This window comes from Malus domestica, chromosome 12 (genome assembly GCF_042453785.1).
Source record: "Malus domestica chromosome 12, GDT2T_hap1".
Classification (NCBI taxonomy): Eukaryota; Viridiplantae; Streptophyta; class Magnoliopsida; order Rosales; family Rosaceae; genus Malus; species Malus domestica.
In genome coordinates, this window is record NC_091672.1 from 14,845,715 (window position 1) to 14,868,228 (window position 22,514).

Sequence of the window (22,514 nt, forward strand, 5' to 3'; positions counted from 1 at the left end):
AAATTAGTAAATAAATAATGCCTCCTTTCTAAAAACTTTCAAATTTAAACTTTCTTTCTCTATCTCATTAGTGATTCAAAGCCAAAAAAATTTCATGGAGCATCAAATTCAATCTATACTAAAACTCAAAATCAACTGTATCACTGTTCATAAGCACAGTATGCTTTCTATTTTGCCCCCAGTAAGTTTGTATTACTTTAAGTTTGCCATTCATCAAAATACATATCGACAGCTGGAATCGCACCCACAAATACCTCTTCTTCCTGCTTCATTTTCTTCCAACATCAAAATATGGCTTAAATTCCCTTCCCTTTTCCCTTCAGCGAGAAATTTGACACCCATCACCCAAAAATCACATCGCCCCTCTCCTTGCGTTGCCGTTTTCCTCATCTCCCGGTGGTTCGTTCTCTCCACTGGATTCCATTTGGGTGAGTTCTTTGTTGATACTTGCCCTTTTGATTTCCAGATTTGGTTTTTTTGGGTGTCTTTAGTCGTCGTTTTGATGAAGTTTTTCTGCGTTTTTGCTTTTACGTTTGTGGTTTTTTATTTTTTTGGGGGGTTTGATGAATGAATCTGTGTGGGAGTTTTTGATGTTTTGTTAATTATGTTTTTCCAATCATCTCCCTTTAATTGCAGGAACAAGAAACACATGTTGCATGTCCCGATTCATTACCGTTTTGACGAGGATTTTCGAAATTTACCCCAATTGTATTCTCTCTCTTTCTGCACTTTGGAAAGGTAGTATTAGGCATCCTTATGTTCGTCGTCATACCAAAAGTGGTATTTGGAATGGCATGGTTATGATTTCATATTTATGAAATTAATTTACTCACATCTTTATCAGATCGATTTACTTTTTTTTTTTAGAATTCATTGTTTAAGTTTCTAGTTAGGACAATTTTTCTTTTAAAGTTGTGGGTTCTTTTGATATGATTTTATTTTATCTGAATATTATTCATTTATTTTTTGAGATCTTATATCAAATCTCCAACTCCGCCTATGTCTTACATGGCCGGTCCCAAGCCCGGATAAAGGAGGAGGGGGAGGGCGTCAGGTAGTCGACAGCCGGCACTCCATGATCACGTCGAATCCTTATGAAAATGAATCCAGAACAAAATCGCGCTAAAGCTAGGGCGTCACCCGTAAGTGGCGCGCTGTGTGGCCCGAGCACAGTGATAAGTGAGCAAGGGTCGCTGTATCTCCATCGGCACCCGGATGCAGTGTTAAATGAGCAAGGGGGCCATAGAAACTTCTTTTCGAACGACTCCACTCAAAGTTGTTTGGGAGCATATGCTCCTATCAACTTTACCCGGGACACACAAAAGAAGTACTTTGATCCTATTAGACGGGGGAGGGTGAAGAAGCTAGGACAGAAGGGTAGAGTTCAAGAGAGCAAAATGCGTTTAGGAACGTGGAATATAGGAACCTTAACGGGAAAATCTATGGAAGTAGTGGAAGTTATGGTGAGGAGAAGGATAAATATTATGTGCCTACAAGAAACTAAGTGGGTTGGTAGTAAGGCAAAGGATCTAGAAAACTCAGGGTTTAAACTTTGGTATTCGGGCACAAATAGAACGAGAAACGGTGTTGGCATCATCGTGGACAAGACCTTGGTACAAGATGTTGTAGATGTCAAGAGGGTAGGAGATAGAATCATGGCAATCAAGATTGTAATAGGACAAGAACTTATCAATGTGATTAGTGCGTACGCACCTCAAGTAGGGTTGGATACGAGTTCGAAGGAGAAATTTTGGGAAGATCTTGGAGACTTGGTGCAAGGAATTGCTCAGACGGAGAAGTTATTTATAGGAGGAGATTTAAATGGACACGTGGGCAGGGAGACAGGCAACTATGGAGGTTTTCATGGTGGCCATGGTTTTGGGGAGAGAAACGAGGATGGGGAAGCTATCTTGGATTTTGCAATGGCATATGATCTCTTCTTAGCCAATACCTTCTTTAAGAAGAGAGAAGAACATGTGATCACCTACAAGAGTGGGTCGTCAAAAACACAAATAGATTTTCTTCTAATGAGGAAAGGGGATCGTATAACTTGTAAGGATTGCAAAGTTATACCAGGAGAGAGCGTGGCTAATCAACATCGCTTGTTGGTGATGGATGTACATATCAAAAGAGTAAGACAAAAGAACAAGACTTGGAAGTGCCCAAGAACTAGATGGTGGAATCTAAAAGAAGAAAAACAAGCCATTTTCAAAGAGAAGGTAATCACCCAATGTGTGTGGGATAGAGAGGGGGAAGCTAGCCAAATGTGGGATTCCATGGCTAGTTGTATCCGAAAAGTAGCAAAAGAGGTATTAGGAGAGTCCAAGGGCTTTGCCCCACACCAAAAGGAATCTTGGTGGTGGAATGAGGAGGTACAAACAAAGGTGAAGGCTAAGAAGGAATGTTGTAAAGCCTTATACAAGGAGAGGACCGATGAAAATGGTGAAAGGTATAGAAAAGCGAAGCAAGAGGCGAAGAAAGCTGTCAGAGAAGCTAAGTTAGCGGCTTACGACGATATGTATAAACGACTAGATACCAAAGAAGGAGAGTTGGATATCTATAAACTAGCTAGAGCAAGGGAAAAGAAGACAAGGGACCTAAACCAAGTGAGGTGCATCAAGGATGAGGATGGAAAGGTTCTTGCTACAGAGAACGCGGTTAAAGACAGATGGAGAGGTTATTTTCATAATCTTTTCAATGAAGGACATGAAAGGAGTGCTTCTTTAGGAGAGTTGAGTAACTCAGAAGAGTGTAGAAACTACTCCTTTTATCGTCGAATCCGGAAGGAAGAAGTGGTTGTAGCTTTGAAGAAGATGAAGCATAGAAAAGCAATAGGCCCAGACGATATACCAATCGAAGTGTGGAAAGTTTTGGGAGAGACAGGTATAACATGGCTCACTGACCTTTTCAATAGGATTTTGAAAACGAAGAAGATGCCAAATGAGTGGCGAACGAGCACTTTGGTGCCTATCTACAAGAATAAGGGCGACGTACAAAATTGCATGAACTATAGGGGTATTAAGCTAATGAGTCATACAATGAAGCTCTGGGAGAGAGTCATTGAGCATAGATTGAGGCAAGAGACACGGGTTTCGGACAACCAATTCGGGTTCATGCCAGGGCGCTCAACCATGGAGGCAATCTATCTCTTACGAAGATTGATGGAAAGATATAGAGATGGGAAAAAGGATTTACACATGGTCTTTATAGATTTGGAAAAAGCGTATGATAGGGTCCCAAGAGACATTCTTTGGAGGATTTTAGAGAAGAAAGGAGTACGAGTAGCATATATCCAAGCTATAAAGGATATGTATGAAGGAGCAAAGACCGCCGTAAGAACTCATGAAGGACAAACCGAAAGCTTTCCCATAACTGTAGGATTACATCAAGGCTCATCCTTAAGTCCTTACCTTTTTGCGTTGGTAATGGATGAGTTAACAGGACATATTCAAGATGATATTCCTTGGTGTATGCTTTTCGCAGACGATATAGTGTTGATAGATGAAACTCAGGAAGGGGTAAATGCAAAGCTTAACCTTTGGAGAGAAGTGTTGGAATCTAAAGGTCTTCGCCTCAGCCGATCAAAGACAGAATATATGGAGTGCAAGTTCAGTGCAAATGGAGGCCAAAACGAGTTAGGGGTGAGGATCGGAGATCAAGAAATACCAAAGAGCGACCGTTTTCGTTACCTAGGATCTATCTTGCAAAAGAACGGAGAATTAGATGGAGATCTCAACCATAGAATACAAGCTGGATGGATGAAGTGGAAGAGTGCATCCGGTGTGTTGTGTGACCGCCGTATGCCACTGAAGCTCAAGGGAAAATTTTATAGGACGGCAATAAGGCCGGCAATGCTGTATGGCACAGAATGTTGGGCGGTGAAACATCAACACGTACACAAAATGGGTGTAGCGGAGATGAGGATGCTTCGTTGGATGTGTGGGCACACGAGAAAGGATAAGATTAGGAATGAGGATATCCGGGGTAAAGTAGGAGTAGCCGAAATTGAAGGAAAGATGAGAGAAAATCGGTTACGGTGGTTTGGACATGTGCAAAGAAGGCCTACTGACGCTCCGATTAGAAGATGCGACTATGGGACAGAGGTTCAGGGCCGAAGGGGTAGAGGAAGACCTAGGAAAACTTTGGAAGAGACTCTAAGAAAAGACTTAGCGTACTTTGATCTAACGAAGGACATGACACAGGATCGAGCACAATGGCGTTCTAAGATTCATATAGCCGATCCCACTCAGTGACTTGGATTTTCCAAGTCTCCAACCAAGAAGTTTTCCTCACTCGGGAAATTAAGGGAACACTACCCCAACCTACATGCTCCACTCAGAAAGCTTCAACATACAAGCTTCAACAAAAGAAAATTCAAAGAACTTAGCGAAGAAGGCTTTGGTGTATTTAACACAATACGTTGAAATGAAGGAAAGCTTATTTATTGATATCCCCGATAAGCTACAAATATGTACATATACAGGAGTCAAAATAAACACACAAGAGGGAGCCTTCACAAAGGTTGCTTAGGAGAAGTCTCAGCAGTCGGTAGAGCCCCAGAAAGAGAAGGCACCGGAGGGGGATCATTTGGAGCCTCAGTACTGGACATAACCCTAGAAGGAGGAGGCATCAGAGGTTGATCATTTGGAGCTTCATTACGCGGTACAGCCCCAGAAGACGAAGGCAATAAATGCCTTTGGAACAAACCCACAAATCTCTGATGATCAAGTAAAACCTGACCATCAGTTTCCTTCATCTGGTCAAGCTTCCTCTTCATGTTTGTAGCATAGTCATGTGCGAGCCGGTGCAACTGTTTATTCTCATGCTTGAGCCCTCTAATCTCCTGTTTGAGACTCATCACTTCAGCCGCCAATGATTCAACTTGGCGGGTTCGAGCAAATAGGCGTTGTGCCATATTAGACACAGAACCTGCACACTGAACACTGAGAGCCAGCGAATCCTTAACAGCTAACTCATCAGACCGTTTGGAAAGTAGTCTGTTATCTTTGGGAGTGAGAAGGTTCCTGGCCACCACCGCAGCGGTCATATCATTCTTCATCACGGAATCCCCAACGGTAAGAGGACCAGTTGGGGAGACGAAGGATGGGCGCCATATGTTGTCTGGAGAAGGCGGGGCTGCCTCTTCAACAAGGTTCAAGTCAAAACGACGGTCGGAGGGGCCAGACATTTTCAAAGGTGTTGAAGAGAGAAGAGGTCGGACAAATCAAGATCTTAGAAGTGCAAGAATGAAGCTTCTACTGGTGGAGATTCAAGTGTGCTTTGGAACTTAATGCCAGCCCCTATAAAAATCTGCACTCGACGGAGCTTCAGAAATCAAAGAGGCGCCTGCTCAGAAATCGAAGAGGCGTTTGCTTTCTCAAAAGTTGGGCTGCTTAGAGATCACGAGGGTTGATCTCAGAAATCGAAGAGCCGTTTGCTTTCTCAAAAGTTGGGCTGCTCAAAGACCACGAAGGCCGATCTCAGAAATCGAAGAGGCGCTCGCTTTCTCAAAAGCTGGGCTCCCTAGAGACCACGAGGGCCGATCTCAGAAATCGAAGAGGCACCTACTTTTCCAGCCTTGTCAGCACCTGTCACACGCACACTCAGCTTTGCGGAAATTATGGGCATTCTGTCAAAGACTTCTGGGGAAGTAGAAAACACATGAATCTTACTGTTCAATCACCCACTTCCCACACGCAACAATAGCTCATGGGTACCACAGATAACTTTGCCAAAGTTCTCTGCCAAAGTTGAGCACGTGAAGCTTGCAGCTCCCACTACATCGCTCTGACCAAGAAGGGTAAAAGAATAGCAAAGAAACAGCACTAACAAAGTTTAGACCCATAAATTTTGAAGGTCTAGCTACCATATTATTACCCACAAGGGTAAAGGAACAGTACCACTGCTGGATAATTGGAAAGTCCATGTATGTCAACCTCTGTGCTTCGTGGCAAGGTAGACTAGCAAACATGCCCAACCTTTACTCACATTCGAGAAAACACTCCCAATAAGATTGCTTGCTCCAAAATCGAAGAGGCACCGTCCTCCGAATCTAAAGAGCCAGACTCCCAACATGACTACTTTCTTAAAAATCGAAGAGAGGGTAAAGGAACAGTACCATTGCTGGATAATTGGAAAGTCCCTGTGTGTCAACCTCTGTGCTTCGTGGCAAGGTAGACTAGCAAACATGCCCAACCTTTACTCACATTCGAGAAAACACTCCCAACAAGATTGCTTGCTCCAAAATCGAAGAGGCACCGCCCTCCGAATCTCGAGAGCCACTCTCCCAACATGATTACTTTCTCAAAAATCGAAGAGACACTGCTCCCCGAATCTCGAGAGCCAGACCCCCAACATGATTGCTTTCTCAAAAATCGGTGAGGCACCGTTCTCCGAATCAATCGAAGAGGCGCTCGCTTTCTCAAAAGCTGGGCTGCTCAGAGACCACGAGGGCCGATCTCAGAAATCAAAGAGGCACCTACTTTTCTAGCCTTGTCAGCACCTGTCACACGCACACTCAGCTTTGCAGAAATTATGGGCATTCTGTCGAAGACTTCTGGTGAAGGAGAAAGCACATGAATCTTACTGTTCAATCACCCACTTCCCACACGCAACAATAACTCATGGGTACCACAGATCACTTTGCCAAAGTTCTCTGCCAAAGTTGAGCACGTGAAGCTTGCAGCTCCCACTACATCGCTCTGACCAAGAAAGGTAAAAGAATAGCAAAGAAACAGCACTAACAAAGTTTAGACACATAAATTTTGAAGGTCTAGCTACCATATTATTACCCACAAGGGTAAAGGAACAGTACCACTGCTGGATAATTGGAAAGTCCCTGTGTGTCAACCTCTGTGCTTCGTGGCAAGGTAGACTAGCAAACATGCCCAACCTTTACTCACATTCGAGAAAACAGTCCCAACAAGATTGCTTGCTCCAAAATCGAAGAGGCACCGTCCTCCGAATCTCGAGAGCCAGACTCCCAACATGACTACTTTCTCAAAATCGAAGAGAGGGTAAAGGAACAGTACCATTGCTGGATAATTGGAAAGTCCCTATGTGTCAACCTTTGTGCTTCGTGGCAAGGTAGACTAGCAAACATGTCCAACCTTTACTCACATTCGAGACAACACTCCCAACAAGATTGCTTGCTCCAAAATCGAAGAGGCACCGCCCTCCGAATCTCGAGAGCCAGACTCCCAACATGATTACTTCCTCAAAAATCGAAGAGACACTGCTCTCCGAATCTCGAGAGTCAGACCCCCAACATGATTGCTTTCTCAAAAATCGAAGAGGCATCGTTCTCCGAATCTCGAGAGCCAGATACCACAGACCACTTTTTCAAAGTGCTCTGACAGAGTTAAAACATGTGAAACTGGCAGCTCCCACTACCGTGCTATGACCAAGCAGGGTAAAGGAATAGCATTACTACTTGTTGTTAGGGAGACTCCTATATATGTCGACCTCCATCCCCAACGGACAGGCAGACCTGCAAAAATGCTCAACCCTTCATCATATCTGATAGGGCACTCCCAACAAAGCCTTTCGAAATATTCAGCTTTCTTTCCCCCCGATAATACCTCTGCAAACAAGCTATACTAGAGCAAGAATATCTCATATCATCAGGGTTAAAAGCAAGAGTATCCCATATCATGCTTTTTCCCTGTTTTTTCTTTTGGCCTTGTTTTTACCGGCAAGACAAGGAGAAAGAGAGCAATCAGTCAGCACTTGGAATCAAGCTTCCAGCCAGGAACTGACTGCCTGGAACCCCTTACCTGATTACTTACCTGGCATTGCTCTCGAGTACTCATCTTCAACATCTTATGTTTCCAGGGAAGATTCCGCATCTGCTTGAGGAACAGATAGGGCAAGTGCGAAGGATACAAGGAAGCATGTGGAGACAAGCGTAACAGCACACGTGCCGATACATCCATTACTCTGTCAAAAGCAAAAGTATCCCATATCAGCAGGGTGGAACGTACTCTAGATTTGATGGACTTGTTTTGACCCTCAAATTCTTCAGTCGGCCTTATACTTTGGAGGAAACCAGAAAACCCTCCAGCTCAGTTCAAGAATAAGCCTGTGGAAAGTTACTTCTTCAAAAGCAAAAGTATCTCATATCATCTCTTCTCATTTTTCTTCTCTTTATCCTTCATGCTGCTGCAAGATGGGGAGAAGGTGAACAATCAGTCGGAGCTCTGATTGCTTACCTTGTCTGTCACCTCTTTCAGCAGACCCCCTAGCCCGGCGACTTGGGGGACTCCTACTACATGGTTTGTATCGCGCTTGACCAAGCCTGAAACTACAAGTAAGCTTCAAGTGAAATTGATACATTACCTTGTGCATCTCCACCAGTTAAAGATACCACCCCTGGATGGAGGAAGAGTACTTCCAGAGAAGATGCCACATCTACCTATGAGACAGATAAGGCAAGTCAAGACGACACCACACTCCGATACTTAGAAGTATCGTGATTACGAGATCATTCTCCCACAATATTTCCTAATGTCATTTGTACTAAATCATTCACTCGTACTCACTAAAGGAGAGCTTGAACCTATGTACTTGTGTAAACCCTTCACAATTAATGAGAACTCTTCTATTCCGTGGACGTAGCCAATCTGGGTGAACCACGTACATCTTGTGTTTGCTTTCCTATCTCTATCCATTTATATACTTATCCACACTAATGACCGGAGCAATCTAGCGAAGATCACAAAAAGCGACCGTTTTCGTTACCTATGATCTATCTTGCAAGAGAACGGAGAATTAGATGGAGATCTCAACCATAGAATACGAGCTGGATGGAAAGAGTGCATCCGGCGTGTTGTGTGACCGTCGTAGGCCACTGAAGCTCAAGGGAAAATTTTATAGGACGGCAATAAGGCCAGCGATGTTGTATGGCAGAGAATGTTGGGTGGTGAAGCATCAACACGTACACAAAATGGGTGTAGCGGAGATGAGGATGCTTCGTGGGATGTGTGGGCACACGAGAAAGGATAAGATTGGGAATGAGGATATCCGAGGTACAGTAGGAGTAGCCGAAATTGTAGGAAAGATGAGAGAAAATCGGCTCTGGTGATTTGGACATGTGCAAAGAAGGCCGACTGACGCTCCGGTTCGAAGATGTGACTACGGGACAGAGGTTCAGGGCCGAAGGGGTAGAGGAAGACCTAGGAAAACTTTGGAAGAGACTCTAAGAAAAGACTTAGAGTACTTGGATCTAACGGAGGACATGACACAAAACCGAGCGCAATGGCGTTCTAGGATTCATATAGCCGACCCCACTTAGTGGGAAAAGGCTTTGTTGTTGTTGTTGTTGTTGTTGTTATATCAAATCTCCAAATTGACTCATACTCTTTAGGCTTGAAATAGATTCTGTAAATCAGTGTTGCTGGAGGAGTTGTTTCGCAGCCTCAGGAAGAACAGAGCAATGTGTTTGAAATAAGGTCTGACCAAAACTTTTCTATAAAATTTCGCAATTTTTGAGTTTTAAGTCATTCAAATTGGTTTGTTAAGTAGGAATAAAATACCAATTAATTAAAGATTAGTAATTTTCCCAGGAACTAATTACTAACCAACTTTTGGTAGGGTTCAAACTCTTAGAAGTTTCATTCTCCTAGTTTTTTGTAGTTGCATTATGACACTATACAACTTGAGTAGACGAAGAGTATAGCTCATCGTGAACAGCTGAATAGGAACTTTCTATGCAAGCATAATTGTAAAGGTTACTTTAAGTGATGACTGTTGATATGGTACATTGGTAATGCCTAAAAATTTAACACTTAAATCAATTTAGCTTCAAATTATTTTATTTTCTGTCATAAAAAAATAGCCTAAAGATTTAACATCCTATAATATAGTTTCAATTGTACAAGATAGTAAATTGAGGTTCTTTGAATCGTTATTGATATTGGTTTCTGCATTCGGTGTTAGAATGTGACTGTTATGTGTTTTGCTTCATTTTAGTTTACTTATTGTTAACAAAGAAAAGAGGAAGTGAGTGTCTGGTAACCATGTATGTAAGGGTATGATCGGTGATTTGACACCTCAATTGCTTTGCTCAATAATCTTTTACAAAATTTTACAGTATTTAGAAATTGTATCTTTAATTTACAATATGAATACGTTCCTTTACGGATCATCTCATCGCTCATCATGTCAGTTGATAATGTGTGAGATAAAGAGAGTTCATATATCTCCATAACGGGGCAATGGTCCTCCACCCATTATGTGGTGCTATTTTACAACTTAGTTTAATGAGAAAATATCAATTAATTAGTTTCTAATCAAATTGGATTAGTTCTGCAAGGATGAAAGGAATGTAGAGTTCAATGTGACAGCATTTCAGTGTTTGAGTGATTTAGTGTTTAAATTTAATGTTTCAAGTAGTATCTGAATGATGAGTGCTTGAGTATTTTAATATTTGAGTTTGATCTTTCAAATTGTACCTAAATTGCAGTCCAGTAATGACATTTCTATTAGGTATAAGAAAAAATGGGATTTTTTTCTTGACACTAAATATATAGGCATTCTTATCACTTTTTTCCATAGCTCTTCATTTTTATTCTTCCCTACTATATTAATTAAGTGTAGGTTAATTTAGATTTGATAAAAGACATTGCTCAGGAAGTACATATTTGTAGTCTCCAGTAAAAGGTATTATTCATTTAATTTCTGAGATCTTTTATCACATCTCCAGGTTGACTCATAATCTTTAGGCTTCAAACAGATTCTGTAAATCAGTGTTGTTGGAGGAGTTGTTCCACAGCCGCAGGAAGAACAGAGCAACGTGTTTGAAATAAGGTATGACCAAAAAAATTCTATAAAATTTTGCAATTTTTGAGTTTGAAGCCATTCAAATTGGTTTGTTAAGTAGGAATAAAAATAGCAATTAATCAAATTGTTTGGGTCCTATTTGTATGGCTAACGTCTCATTGGCCGTCGGCCTCTTGAACACTAAGAAATATGTCCACTGGTCCTTTACTTTGATAGCAAAGTGAATTGAGTTAAAGCTTGCAGCTTCTGGAACCTGAAAAATGACTAAAAAAAATTAGACTGTATAATGTGCATTTGCTTGGTAGTACTCTGTGGTGCAATGAATACTGAGATGAATAATTAAAATGAAGGGTAAACATAGGCATACAACTTGAGTAGACAAAGAATATGAGTCATCATCAACAGTTGAATAGGAACTTTATTGCAAGCGTTTCTGCATTCGGTGTTAGTTTTCAAATGTGATTTATGTGTTTTGCTTCATTTTAGTTTACTTATTGTTAAGTATTTAATAATTGACGACTTTTTTTTTTTTTGATTTTTTTTTTTTTAGATTTCTCAGTGAATTATCTATTGCTTGGAGTTTGAATTTTTTTTATGCCATGTTAAGAGGGTGTAGAACTAGCAAACACAATCAAATAATACAAGAATGCCATATTGTTGGTTCTTCCAGTGGCATACAAGTTTGTGAAAAACCAAGCTTTGAACATCAAGACAAAAGACAAAAAATTGTTGACAATGTGTGTTCCAACAATATAAACACAGTCCAAACAAGTGCCAATGTCGTTACATTTGATAATTCAAATCAAATTAGTAAAGGTCAAGCCAATTTTCAAAAAAAACCAACAAGGTAATTGTCTATTGAACTTATTACTCTGTCACTAATAAGTTGTATTTTTGTCTTCTTTTTCTTCCTTTCCCGCATGTATTTTTATTAAATAGGCAATATTGTGGAATATGTGGATATGGGAGACAAGAATTAAAGTGCATTTATTGCGGTGCACTTTTTTGGCTAAAAGAGTCTCTTAAGCAAAAATCTCAAAATTGAAGAGGATGTTAGTATGTCATCCTCAACTTTTTGCATGTAATATATGAATGTAAATAGAACTCTCTGGCTATGGTGTACGACCATCCCAATTTTTGTCATGTAATATATGTATACAACCCTACTCTTTGGCACATATTTTCTCATGTATATAAGCCCTACTTTTTACACATTTAAGATCATTTTGAAACCCGCAGCATCGCGCGGGCCTCAATTGCTAGTTAACATCTAAACTCAAAACCTTGTCATCTTGATTTTTGGAACCGCACCACTGCCAAAAGGTGTTAGTGTTTTGTATTCGAATCAGGCTTTGATTTTATAAATTTAAAATTGAAAATCGATGTAAATTTGAATTAGTTGATCAAGGAAGATGAAATACATTGCTCCTCTTAGATTCGATTACTTAGCAAATAGGAATGAGTAAGATAACCGTTGCAAACCCAATCACACTTTCAACATGACTCAACTCACATGCACAACATGTGCACAACTTAAAACACACATCTACTATAACAACTGTAATTTATATAGCCTATGAGCTAGTTCTAGTCTTAGCTGGTTCATTACAAACAATAACGTAAGAACAAATAAATCCATAAATTCAACATTTGAATAGGGTGTAATATGCACAAATGCTTATATCTTTTGTCATCTAGGATTTTCAGTGTTAGAAGGTGATCTCTCAATCTATAGCTCGTCAATTTATTTTATTTTGAATTTAATCTTGGGATTGTTTATGTATTCAGTTGTGCTCTTTGATCCCATAAGTTTCCTCCCCTTCAGTTGTAATCCTTTTTTAGTCCACATATATTTTACCATCATTAATAAAATTAATTAGTTTGTAAAAACAATTTCTATTCATCAATGTACAAAGGGCACCATTTGAAATTTTGCCCTGGGCATTTGAAAACTCAAGACCGGCCCTGATAAAGAAGATAAGTCCAGTATACAAACCCACAGTAAGAAGGGCTTAAATTGTTCGAAGATAAATCTAGTATACAATTAGAAGTATTTGGGTTTATTTCATATCATGTAACATATGACGTTGTTTTGAGGAGAGCATGTTAATCATGGAGCTCCATGCTTCAAGTCTTAGAAAGCACGGTAAATTGGATAGATTGTCTAGTGCTCAGGGCCGGCTCAGGCTCAGTGCGGGCTGGACGATTGTTCGGGGCCCAAAAAAATTAGGGGCACCAAAAATGTTAGGGTGTATATTCATATATGTTTTCATAAGAGTATAAATTTATAAAATTTAGTTAAATGACAAAAAAGTTTAACTAGAATTATTGGTTTTTGTGTTTGAAATTAATGAGGAGGTTTTGGGTTCGAAACACCATGTGTGTTTATATATTTTCTAATTTTTATAAATTTCTTTTCATATGAGTAAATATAAAATTTGGCCAAATGATCAAAAAGTTTGACCATTAGTAGTGGTTTATGTTGTTTAAAATTAACAAGGAGGTCATGGGTTTGAAACACTATGTGTTTTTTTTTTTTTTTACACTTTACAATTTTTACAAATATCTTTTCATAAGAGTTTAAATATATGAAATTTGATTAAATGATCAAGAAGTTTAATAAGAAGTAATGGTTTTTTGTTGTTTAAAATTAATGAGGGATCCTGAGTTCGACAATGTTATGTGCATGTTTATTCTTTTCAATTTTTACGAATTTATATTGGTTGTTAATTTCTTTTTAATTACTAGCTAGCTAGTGGCTATATGGTTGCACTTTTTAAACATTCGTTCCAATTCAAGTCTAACCTTCAACAAAGACTAGTAATGCGTTTATAACACAATATTTATACATTTATATTGCCTTTATTTCCTAAGTTTTATGTTATGTTTTCTTGTGAAATTGGTTGTTTGATGTGCCTAGTGCATATTTTGCAGATAATGGACCGTAGAGAAGACTTTGGAGTTTTTTGGTGATTTTAAGGCTAAAAGAGATCAAACCTGGGAAAAACTGAAGTCAAGAAGTATTCCAATGATCATCAGATGCAAATTTGTTTAATCCGTAAATTAATGGCTGCTGTTTGGAAATTGTAATTGGAGCTAGAAGGTGCTACACATAATTGTCATTTTCGTTGGGTGTTCAGAAATTCATCAGAATGAACTGTGTGTTGTGCCACATACATACGGAAAGCTCTAGATGTCTAGTTTCGACAAAATTTTACAGATCATGATTCTGATACTTCTAGAAGAAATTATACCTGTTTTAGTGCGAGAATGTTAGTTTAGGAATTCATGCGCGATTCCGAATAAGTGGAGTTCAGGTTGAGTTTGGAAACTGAAGTTTAATAATATTAGGACTCCTATTTGGGCTGGAATTGAACAATGCAGGAAGGATGGACCAAAACTCTATTTTTTTTTTCCTTCGATGTTTATTTAAAGGAGTAGGTGCAGCAGCGTGGAAGGGAGAACTCACGTTATCAGATTGTTTGAGCCGATTGACCGAAAGAGGAAGCCAGACACCAAGGGTTCTCTAAGGGTTTTTCAATATCTTTTTCAGACTTTGTATTTATGATGTTCATAACTATGACTTTCTATAATTTGATGGTGTTGTGATGTTGCATCTACTGATGCTGCATATAGAGTCTACTACCAAGGTGACCCCTAGGGTAAATCTCTAGGGTAAGGCTCATTGTAATCTTTAGGGTAAGGGTATGTAAATCACTTTTCCCTTGATTTAAGGGAGGAGACTGATTGGTGTAATGTCTTTGTGTAAGGTTTAGATCAGGTAGGCAACACGCCTTCTTCTTTCTTGTCGACTGCTTGCTACAGCCATCTTTCCCATCTCTTTTCCCTCTCTCTTCTCATATATACCTGGATTCACTCTTGTACAAACATACATGAAATATACATTGAAACTTTAAACCAGAAAATCTACATGGTATCAGAGCAGGTTTTGTAACCTGCCTCTGGCCATTTTTTCCGCTGCATCTTTCCTTCAATCTTAAGCCATGGTTAAAGAAGATTCAGTAAGCATAGAGGGTGACATCTCGCATACCTCTCCTTCAAATTTCTCAGACATCGAGGTTAACACCAATCAACGTTTGTGTTCAGTTCTCTTGAATGAGTTTAGTTATCTCCTTTGGTCTCGAGCTGTGTCTCTTGCTCTCGAAGGTAAAAGGAAATTAGGGTTTGTAAATGGAAGTGTGGAAGCTCTAGACATCTCTTCCTCTACATATGGTGCATGGCTTTGCAAGGGTCAACTTGTCATGTCCTTGCTGCTCAACATCGTGGAGAAACATGTTGCTGAGATTTTTAGCTACTACAATTCTTCATGTGAGCTTTGGAAAGCCTTGCAGGATATGTATGGAAATCAAAACAACTATGCACGTGTCTTTCAACTTAAGAAGGACATTGCCAGTGCCCAACAAGAAGGGAAAGCATTTGTTCAACACCTTGGACGCCTCAAGGCTATGTGGAATGAGTTGGATGTTTACCTTCCACATATCGCAGATCCTGCTATTCTTCTTAAACAAGCCGAGGAAGACAGAATCTGCCAGCTATTAGGGAGTTTGAACTCCAAGTATGAAGATCTAAGGAATCACATCTTGATGAGTCAAGAGCTTCCCACCTTCAACAATGTCTGTGCAACTATCCAATGAGAAGAAGCAAGGAAGAAAATGATGAATGTTGGGCATAACTCGAGATTGACTGAGACTTGTGAATATGCCTCAAATTACAAGACCTCAGAGGCTAAGGTGTACAAGGGTAGAAATCCACACCTGAAATGCAAATATTGCAATGACATTGGTCATGTGGAAGACAAGTGTTGGGAACTTCATCCTGAACTCAAGCCTAAGTTCAGCAAAGATGGAAAAATGATACCAAGGTCCTCACAACAATTTCAACCTCAGTACAAAGCCCAACTTGCTAATGTTCATCCCTCTATTGTCTCACAAGGATCCATGGAGTTCTCTGCCAATCCATTGTCTCTTATCAATGAGTTTGCAGCTTATCTTCAAAGTAAGGAACATAGAGGAGGTTCGCAAGCTCAAGGAAATGAAGAGAACAATCATGCAGCCATGTTAGGACAATTTGCCGGCTTTCTTGCTGAAAATGATAAAGTTTCACAAGATGAAGCACCAGGTATACTCAAAGCATTCACTACTGCCTTGTTAACTAGAACTGAAAATGATTGTTGGATAATTGATTCAAGACCCAAAGATCATATGACAAACAAAATCACAAATTTGAATCATTTTAAACGTTTTTCAAATCCCTCACATGTGTCTGTTGTGTTGGGTTTTTGGCTCAAAATTAGGATGATGCAATAAATTAGGTTTGTGTTACCTATTTGGTTTTGGTGTCCTAATTGGGTTTGGTTTTGACTTCTTAGTTAGTTTCCTTGGTGGAGAGATTTTGTTAATTACCTATTTGATTAGGATTTGGATTTATTTCCTATTAGGACTCCTATTGTAACCTAAGTCCTATGCACTATAAATAGGACCTTAGGGTTAGTGTATTTAGTGTGCCTCATCATGGTTTAGAGAGCTTTTCTCTATTTTGGTTTTGGGGGGAGGTCACCGTTTGGAGTCATGAGTGTGTGGCAAATTCGTGGCTCATTCATGTGGCAATTTGGTGAGAGTCAATTTGTGAGTTTGTGAGTTAGAGAGCAATTTGGGAGAATCTTCTCCGTTAGTTTTGGGTTTTCTGCTCATTTGGTTTAGGGTTTGTAATTTGTGGGATTTGGGTTGTGAGAGTTTAAACACTCTTTTGTAATCTCCATTTGTTTAGTGAAATTTCTCGCCGTGCTTTGCTCGCGGACGTAGGCCTTACGCCGAACCACATAAATCTATTGTGTTAGTTTAAGATTGTTTGTTTTAGCTTTCACCTACGACATTGATATTTGGTACTTTGTTATAATTCGCTTCCGTTTGCGCATAAAAGTACAACATGTTGCAAATGGAAAAATTGTTTTAGTTTTGGGAAAAGGAGGAATAAACTTACTCTCACACAAAACACCTTCCACTGCCTTATACGTACCAACCTTTCCTTCCAACTTCTATCAATTGGAAAGATCATAAACACCTAAGCTGCCGTGCCATTTTCTCACCAAATAACGTGATGTTTCAGGATGTTCTCACCATGAAGATGATTGGTGAAGGGGTCTTCATAAATGGACTTTATTACCTGTGTAAGAACACCTGTTTTACTCAGGCTCTTCAAGCTCAATCGAAGTCCATAGATGAAAACCAACTTTGGCATAAGAGATTAGCTCACCCCACTGAAGTTATCTTGTCTAAACTGTTTCCAAATTTTTGTAAATCACATTTTACTTGTGATACTTGTCAATCTTCTAAGTTTTACTTGTGATACTTGTCAATCTTCTAAGTTTACTAGACTACCTTTTGATAACTCAATGTCCAGGACAAGTAAACTTTTTGAAATGGTGCACACCGATGTATGGGGACCAGCAACTGAATCAATAGAAGGGTTTAGGTACTTTGTCTTATTTGTTGATGACTTCTCTCAAATGAGTTTTGTGTATCTTATGAAATCAAAGAGTGAAGTCCAAACTATTTTCAAAGATTTTCATATACATGTTAAAACACAATTTCAATCAGACATTAAGGTGTTGAGATCAGATAATGGCACTGAATTTCTATCCAACAACATGCTTCAATACATAAGTTCTCAGGGCATAATACATCAAACTAACTGTGTAGGGACTCCTCAACAAAATGGAGTAGCCGAGAGAAAAAATAGAGATCTCTTGGAGAAGACTTGTGCTCTTATGCTTCACATGCATGTTCCAAAGAAATTTTGGTCATTAGCCATCCTCACTACCACTTATCTCATTAACCGACTCCCAAGTTTTGTGCTAGGGTTTAAATCTCCCTATGAAGTACTCAAGGGTAGAAAAATTGATTTGACACACCTCAAGGTATTTGAATGTGTTTGCTTTGTTCACATTCAAGCCTTGAACCATGAAAAATTAAATGCTAGGGCAACCAAGTGTGTGTTTGTGGGGTATACAAGTGCTACAATCCAGCCACTAAGAAGTGTGTTGTGTCAATGGATGTGAAATTTGAAGAAGATTGCCTTTATTTTACTCACAAAGGGAATACTGCAGGTCAGGGGGAGGAACTATTTGAAATGTTTCCACTTCCTCCGGTCATTAATAATCCAGTGTTGGAAGAAAGCTCAATTGTTGTGACACCAGATATTGAAGAAATACAACCTAACTCAATCTCTGATCATCGTATCCCTGCCAATGAGGGAGACGATGAGTCTCATTTTGATCTTTCACAATCTCCTACAGAGTCTCAAAGGCTTAGAAGAAATCTTCCTCAAACCAGAAAACCTCCAACTAGGCTGCAAAACTATATTACTTATGCTTCACGATATCCTATCAGTGAAAGTATTAGCCTTGGTGAGTTCTCAACATTTCATGTTGCATTTCTCTGTGAAATTGATAAACACATTGAACCTAGATGCTTTCAAAAGGCATATTTCCTCCCACAATGGAATCAAGCCATGGCAGATGAGCTTCATGCTCTAGAAGAAAATAAAACTTAGAGCTTGGTTCAACTACCACTAGGAAAAAAGGCTGTTGGAAGTCTTTGGATTTACAAGATTAAATTCAAGGCTGATGGTTCTATCGAGAGACACAAGGCTAGGCTTGTTGCTCGAGGGTTCACTTAAACCTTTGGGGTAGATTACAAGGAAACATTTGCACCTATGGCCAAGATGAATTCAGTGAGGGTTCTACTCTCAGTTGCAATCAATTGTGGGTAGACTCTTTATCAAATGGATGTGAATAATGCTTTCCTTTACTGAGAGTTACAAGAAGAAGTGTACATGCAGCCTCTTCCAAGTTATGATGGTATTAAAGGAAACATGGTTTGCAAACTACACAAGGCAATTTATGGATTGAAACAATCCCCAAAAGCTTGGTATGCCAAGCTCAGCTCAGTTCTAGAAAAGGTTGGATTCATACGAAGTAATTCTGACTCCTCATTGTTTGTAAGAATTGGCACTAGTGGGAAATTGGTAGTGCTTATCTATGTGGATGATCTCATCATCACAAGAGATAGTGCCGAGACTAAAACTCTCACTACACCAAACCTTTGCTATCAAAGACCTGGGAAAGCTGAAGTATTTTTTGGGCATCGAAATGGCAACCTCTTTAAAGGGATTGTTTCTACATTAACGAAAATATGTATTGGATCTTCTTCAAGAAGCAAACATGCTTGATTGCAAACCTACCATCACTCTCGTGGACTCTAAACTAAAGCTCAACACAGATGGAGAAGCCATGCATAATGTGAGCTACTATCAACGATTGGTGGGCAAACTTATATATCTCACCATCACACGTCCTGATATCACATATGCAGTGAGCTTGGCAAGCCAATTTATGCGTTCTCCTATAGTTGATCATCTTAACATGGTTAAGAGAGTCCTGCGTTATCTCAAGGGTTCAATAGGACAAGGAATCATCATGCGTAATAACAATTCCACTGCTATCAGTGGCTACACTGATGCAGATTAGGCAGGGAATGCACTTGATAGGAAATCTACCACGGGCTATTACACGCTTGTTGGTGGAAATCTTGTCACTTGGAAGAGCAAGAAGCAACATGTCATTGTTCGCTCCAGTGCAGAGGCTGAATATCAAGCTATGGAAGCCACTGCATGTGAACTTATATGGCTTAAAGGACTTCTTTCATACTTAGGGTTTACTAGTACTACTATCATGTCTCTTATGTGTAATAATCAAGCAGCCATGCGCATTGCTGCTAACCCTGTGTTCCATGAAATAACTAAACACATTGAAGAGGACTATCATTTTGTTAAAACGCAAGTGCAAACTGAAGTCATCTGGACCATCTTCACGCGAAGCCATGATCAACTAGCAAATATCTTTACCAAGGCTCTGGCCTCTACTCCATTCCATCATTTTCTGGGCAAGCTTGGCTCGATTAACCTCATCGATCCAACTTGAGGGGGAGTGTTGTGATGCTGCATATGACTGATGATGCATCTACTGATGTTGTATATGACTGATGCTGCATCTATTGATGCTACATATGGAGTCTACTACCAAGGTGACCCCCTAGGGTAAATCTCTAGGGTAAGGCTCATTGTAATCTTTAGGGTAAGGGTATGTAAATCACCTTTCCGTTCATTTAAGGGAGGAGACTGATTGGGGTAATGTCTTTGTGTAAGGTTTAGATTAGATAGGCAACACGCCTTCTTCTTTCTTGTCGACTGCTTGTTACAGCCATCCTTCCCATCTCTTTTCCCTCTCTCTTCTCATATATACCCGGACTCACTCTTGTACAAACATACATGAAATATACATTGAAACTTTAAACCAGAAAACCTACATATGGCTATGAGTAACTAAATTCTTTACTAGGGATCCAATGTAGCCTTCATGATGATTCTATGTCTTAGTTAACTTTATTCTTTTATCAAATCAAAGGTTTCTAGTTTCATTCATTGTGCTTAAATCATTCTTTATGTTCATGTTATTGATTAGCTACCTTTAATATGAATTTTTAGATGTATGAGACAATGTTATAGTAGAGCCATATGCTTAGCCTTGAGATAGCTCTCTTAGATGAATGAATTGTTGTTGATTGCAGACGCCATGCTAAGACACTTTTTGGTTTTCTTTGTTCTTATTGCACTTAATGGATTTTTTATTATTGACTTAGACTAGACGCCATGGTTAAGTTGGTGATTAAAAGTAATTGGTTACATCTGGACGCCTAACGGACAATCATAAGAAAGAAAGAACGAACCCTGAATTCAATTGCTCTTACTAAGTTATTTAATGACATAGAATTGGATTGATTTGGTGAAATCGGATACCTAGTGTTTCAACCATTGTTTTCATAAATTATTTACACATATTCTCTTTTTAATTTATTGCACTTGAGATTACTTGATCAACTTCTCTTTGGTTAATTATTTAAGCTTCGTAGTTTAGTTGTTTTTGTTATTTCTATTCTTGTGGGTACTGCATAATTGGACTTAATTAGGTGACTTTACAAATCTCTATGGGTATGACACTCGTATTTGCTTGCTATACTATCATATTGATTTGTGCACTTGTGAGAAATATAATTTGTTCATCATACGTAGACCAAACTTTTAGATCAAATTTGCAAATCATGTGACTTGTCACCAGTAGGTTTAATTTAGTGTTCGTTCATTGTGTATACATATCAATTAAATACTCGAAAACATCAATATTTTTTTGGTCTCATATTGACAAGGTTAGTAAATAAGAATAAACACCTCCCGATTTATATACAAACACTGTAAAATTTCAGAAAGAAGGAAATGAAAACTCATCATCCATCTACTGGCAAGCCCGGGTATTTTGGTTCCCTTCTTTCCATACAAAATAAATTATTTTTTCCGTGTTTTTAAATTATTGAGTTTGAAGTGATTTTCAAAGTACCATTTTATCGAAGTCTTACGTGTGAAAACAAATAATTTTCTTATATGAAGTTAGGGCACATTTTTTAGTGTCACCTCGGCCCTCAAAAATTTTAGGACCGACCCTGCTAGTGCTTGACCTGTTCATATGTGTGTTTGGGAAAAGAAAATGGCATAAATTTAAATCATCGGTTTTTCTGAGCATTTAATCAATGTTTTGTTTTAGGTCATGGTATTTGTTCAAACTCTTTATTTACTTGTATTTTCAACCTTTGTACCTCTCAATTTTGGTCCATTGGAGAATGAGTTTCATGTTGGTAATGATATGGCACTCATTGAATAAGTAAGACAATTTTGACTAAGACAGACAAGTTTGTAGTGATATGGCACTCATTGACTAAGTAAGGGTGTTCTCACAAGCATATTTCAAAAGTATGATTTAAGTAATGATTTGCAAATTAAGTCACGATGTTGCAGATTAGTAGGAGCTTGAGTTTCATGTTAGTAATGTCTTACATTTGCAGATAACCTATAAGGTATGTATGGCTTTTTGACTTGAGTTTCATGTTAGTAATGTCTTACATTTGCAGATGACCTATAAGGTATGTATGGCTTTTTGAATCCATGTATTCAGTTTAATCTCTTGTTGGATTCATGGAGTCACATTTTTATGTGTTGGTGAATTATCAAATGACCATATACAGTGGCGAAGCCAGAAATCATGGAGGAGAGGGCAAAAATTAAAAGGGCAAACGGTCTAAAAAAAATGTAGACAACGAAACCCTTTTAGATAGTAGACAATATTAGTGTTCTTCATAATTTATTAATACAAACAAGTTATAATTGTTGCCTACAAAATTTTATGTTATGAAAAAGTCACATAATCAACTTATTATCAATAAAAGCAAAAACAAGAAGGCGCAGCAGCAGTCCTGTTGTCTTGTAGTATACACAAAAAGTCCAAAAAAAATCAGATATCCATCCAAAGGAATCATGGGCAAGATATCAATATTTTTGGAAGTGGATAGCCTAAAATAAAATTCTAGCCCAATCCTTTTTCACTAAGAAAATAGGTGTCTGAAATTTAGTGATTAATTTGCAGATTTTTCATCCACTGTTAAGGTAGAAATTTCATGTCCAACTACCGAACCATGTAAACTATACGGCTCCTGATACAAACATAACCACCCTTACTGTATATGGAGAGGTTCTTCAATGTGCCCGAAATACAGGGTGAAACAACATACGTTATCTCAAAATTGACACTGAAATTGAAATTGAAAAAG

General features: G+C 38.9%; 1 protein-coding gene and 1 long non-coding RNA gene across 4 annotated transcripts; both read left to right on the forward strand.

The window, feature by feature from the left end:
• The first annotated feature begins 222 nt into the window (after window positions 1-222).
• LOC103442688 (uncharacterized) lies at window positions 223-14,585 on the forward strand. Of its 3 annotated transcripts, none has more exons than XR_003767640.2 (5): window positions 223-428; window positions 637-738; window positions 9,365-9,449; window positions 10,703-10,806; window positions 13,714-14,585. It is a non-coding gene; the product is annotated as an uncharacterized lncRNA (long non-coding RNA). The 3 variants fall into 3 exon arrangements; XR_003767641.2 differs by having other exon boundaries at window positions 9,376-9,449; XR_011573877.1 differs by lacking the exon at window positions 13,714-14,585 and adding an exon at window positions 11,719-11,991 and having other exon boundaries at window positions 231-428.
• Window positions 14,586-14,783: 198 nt separating this feature from the next.
• Window positions 14,784-15,434, forward strand: LOC139189829 (uncharacterized). Its single transcript, XM_070809062.1, has one exon. It carries the CDS (start codon window positions 14,784-14,786, stop codon window positions 15,432-15,434), a length of 651 nt encoding a protein of 216 aa, XP_070665163.1.
• The last annotated feature ends 7,080 nt before the right edge of the window (window positions 15,435-22,514 follow it).

Coding starts and splice junctions, on each gene's coding strand:
- LOC139189829 (XM_070809062.1), top strand. CDS start 14,784: ATGGTTAAAGAAGATTCAGTAAGCATAGAGGGTGACATCTCGCATACC.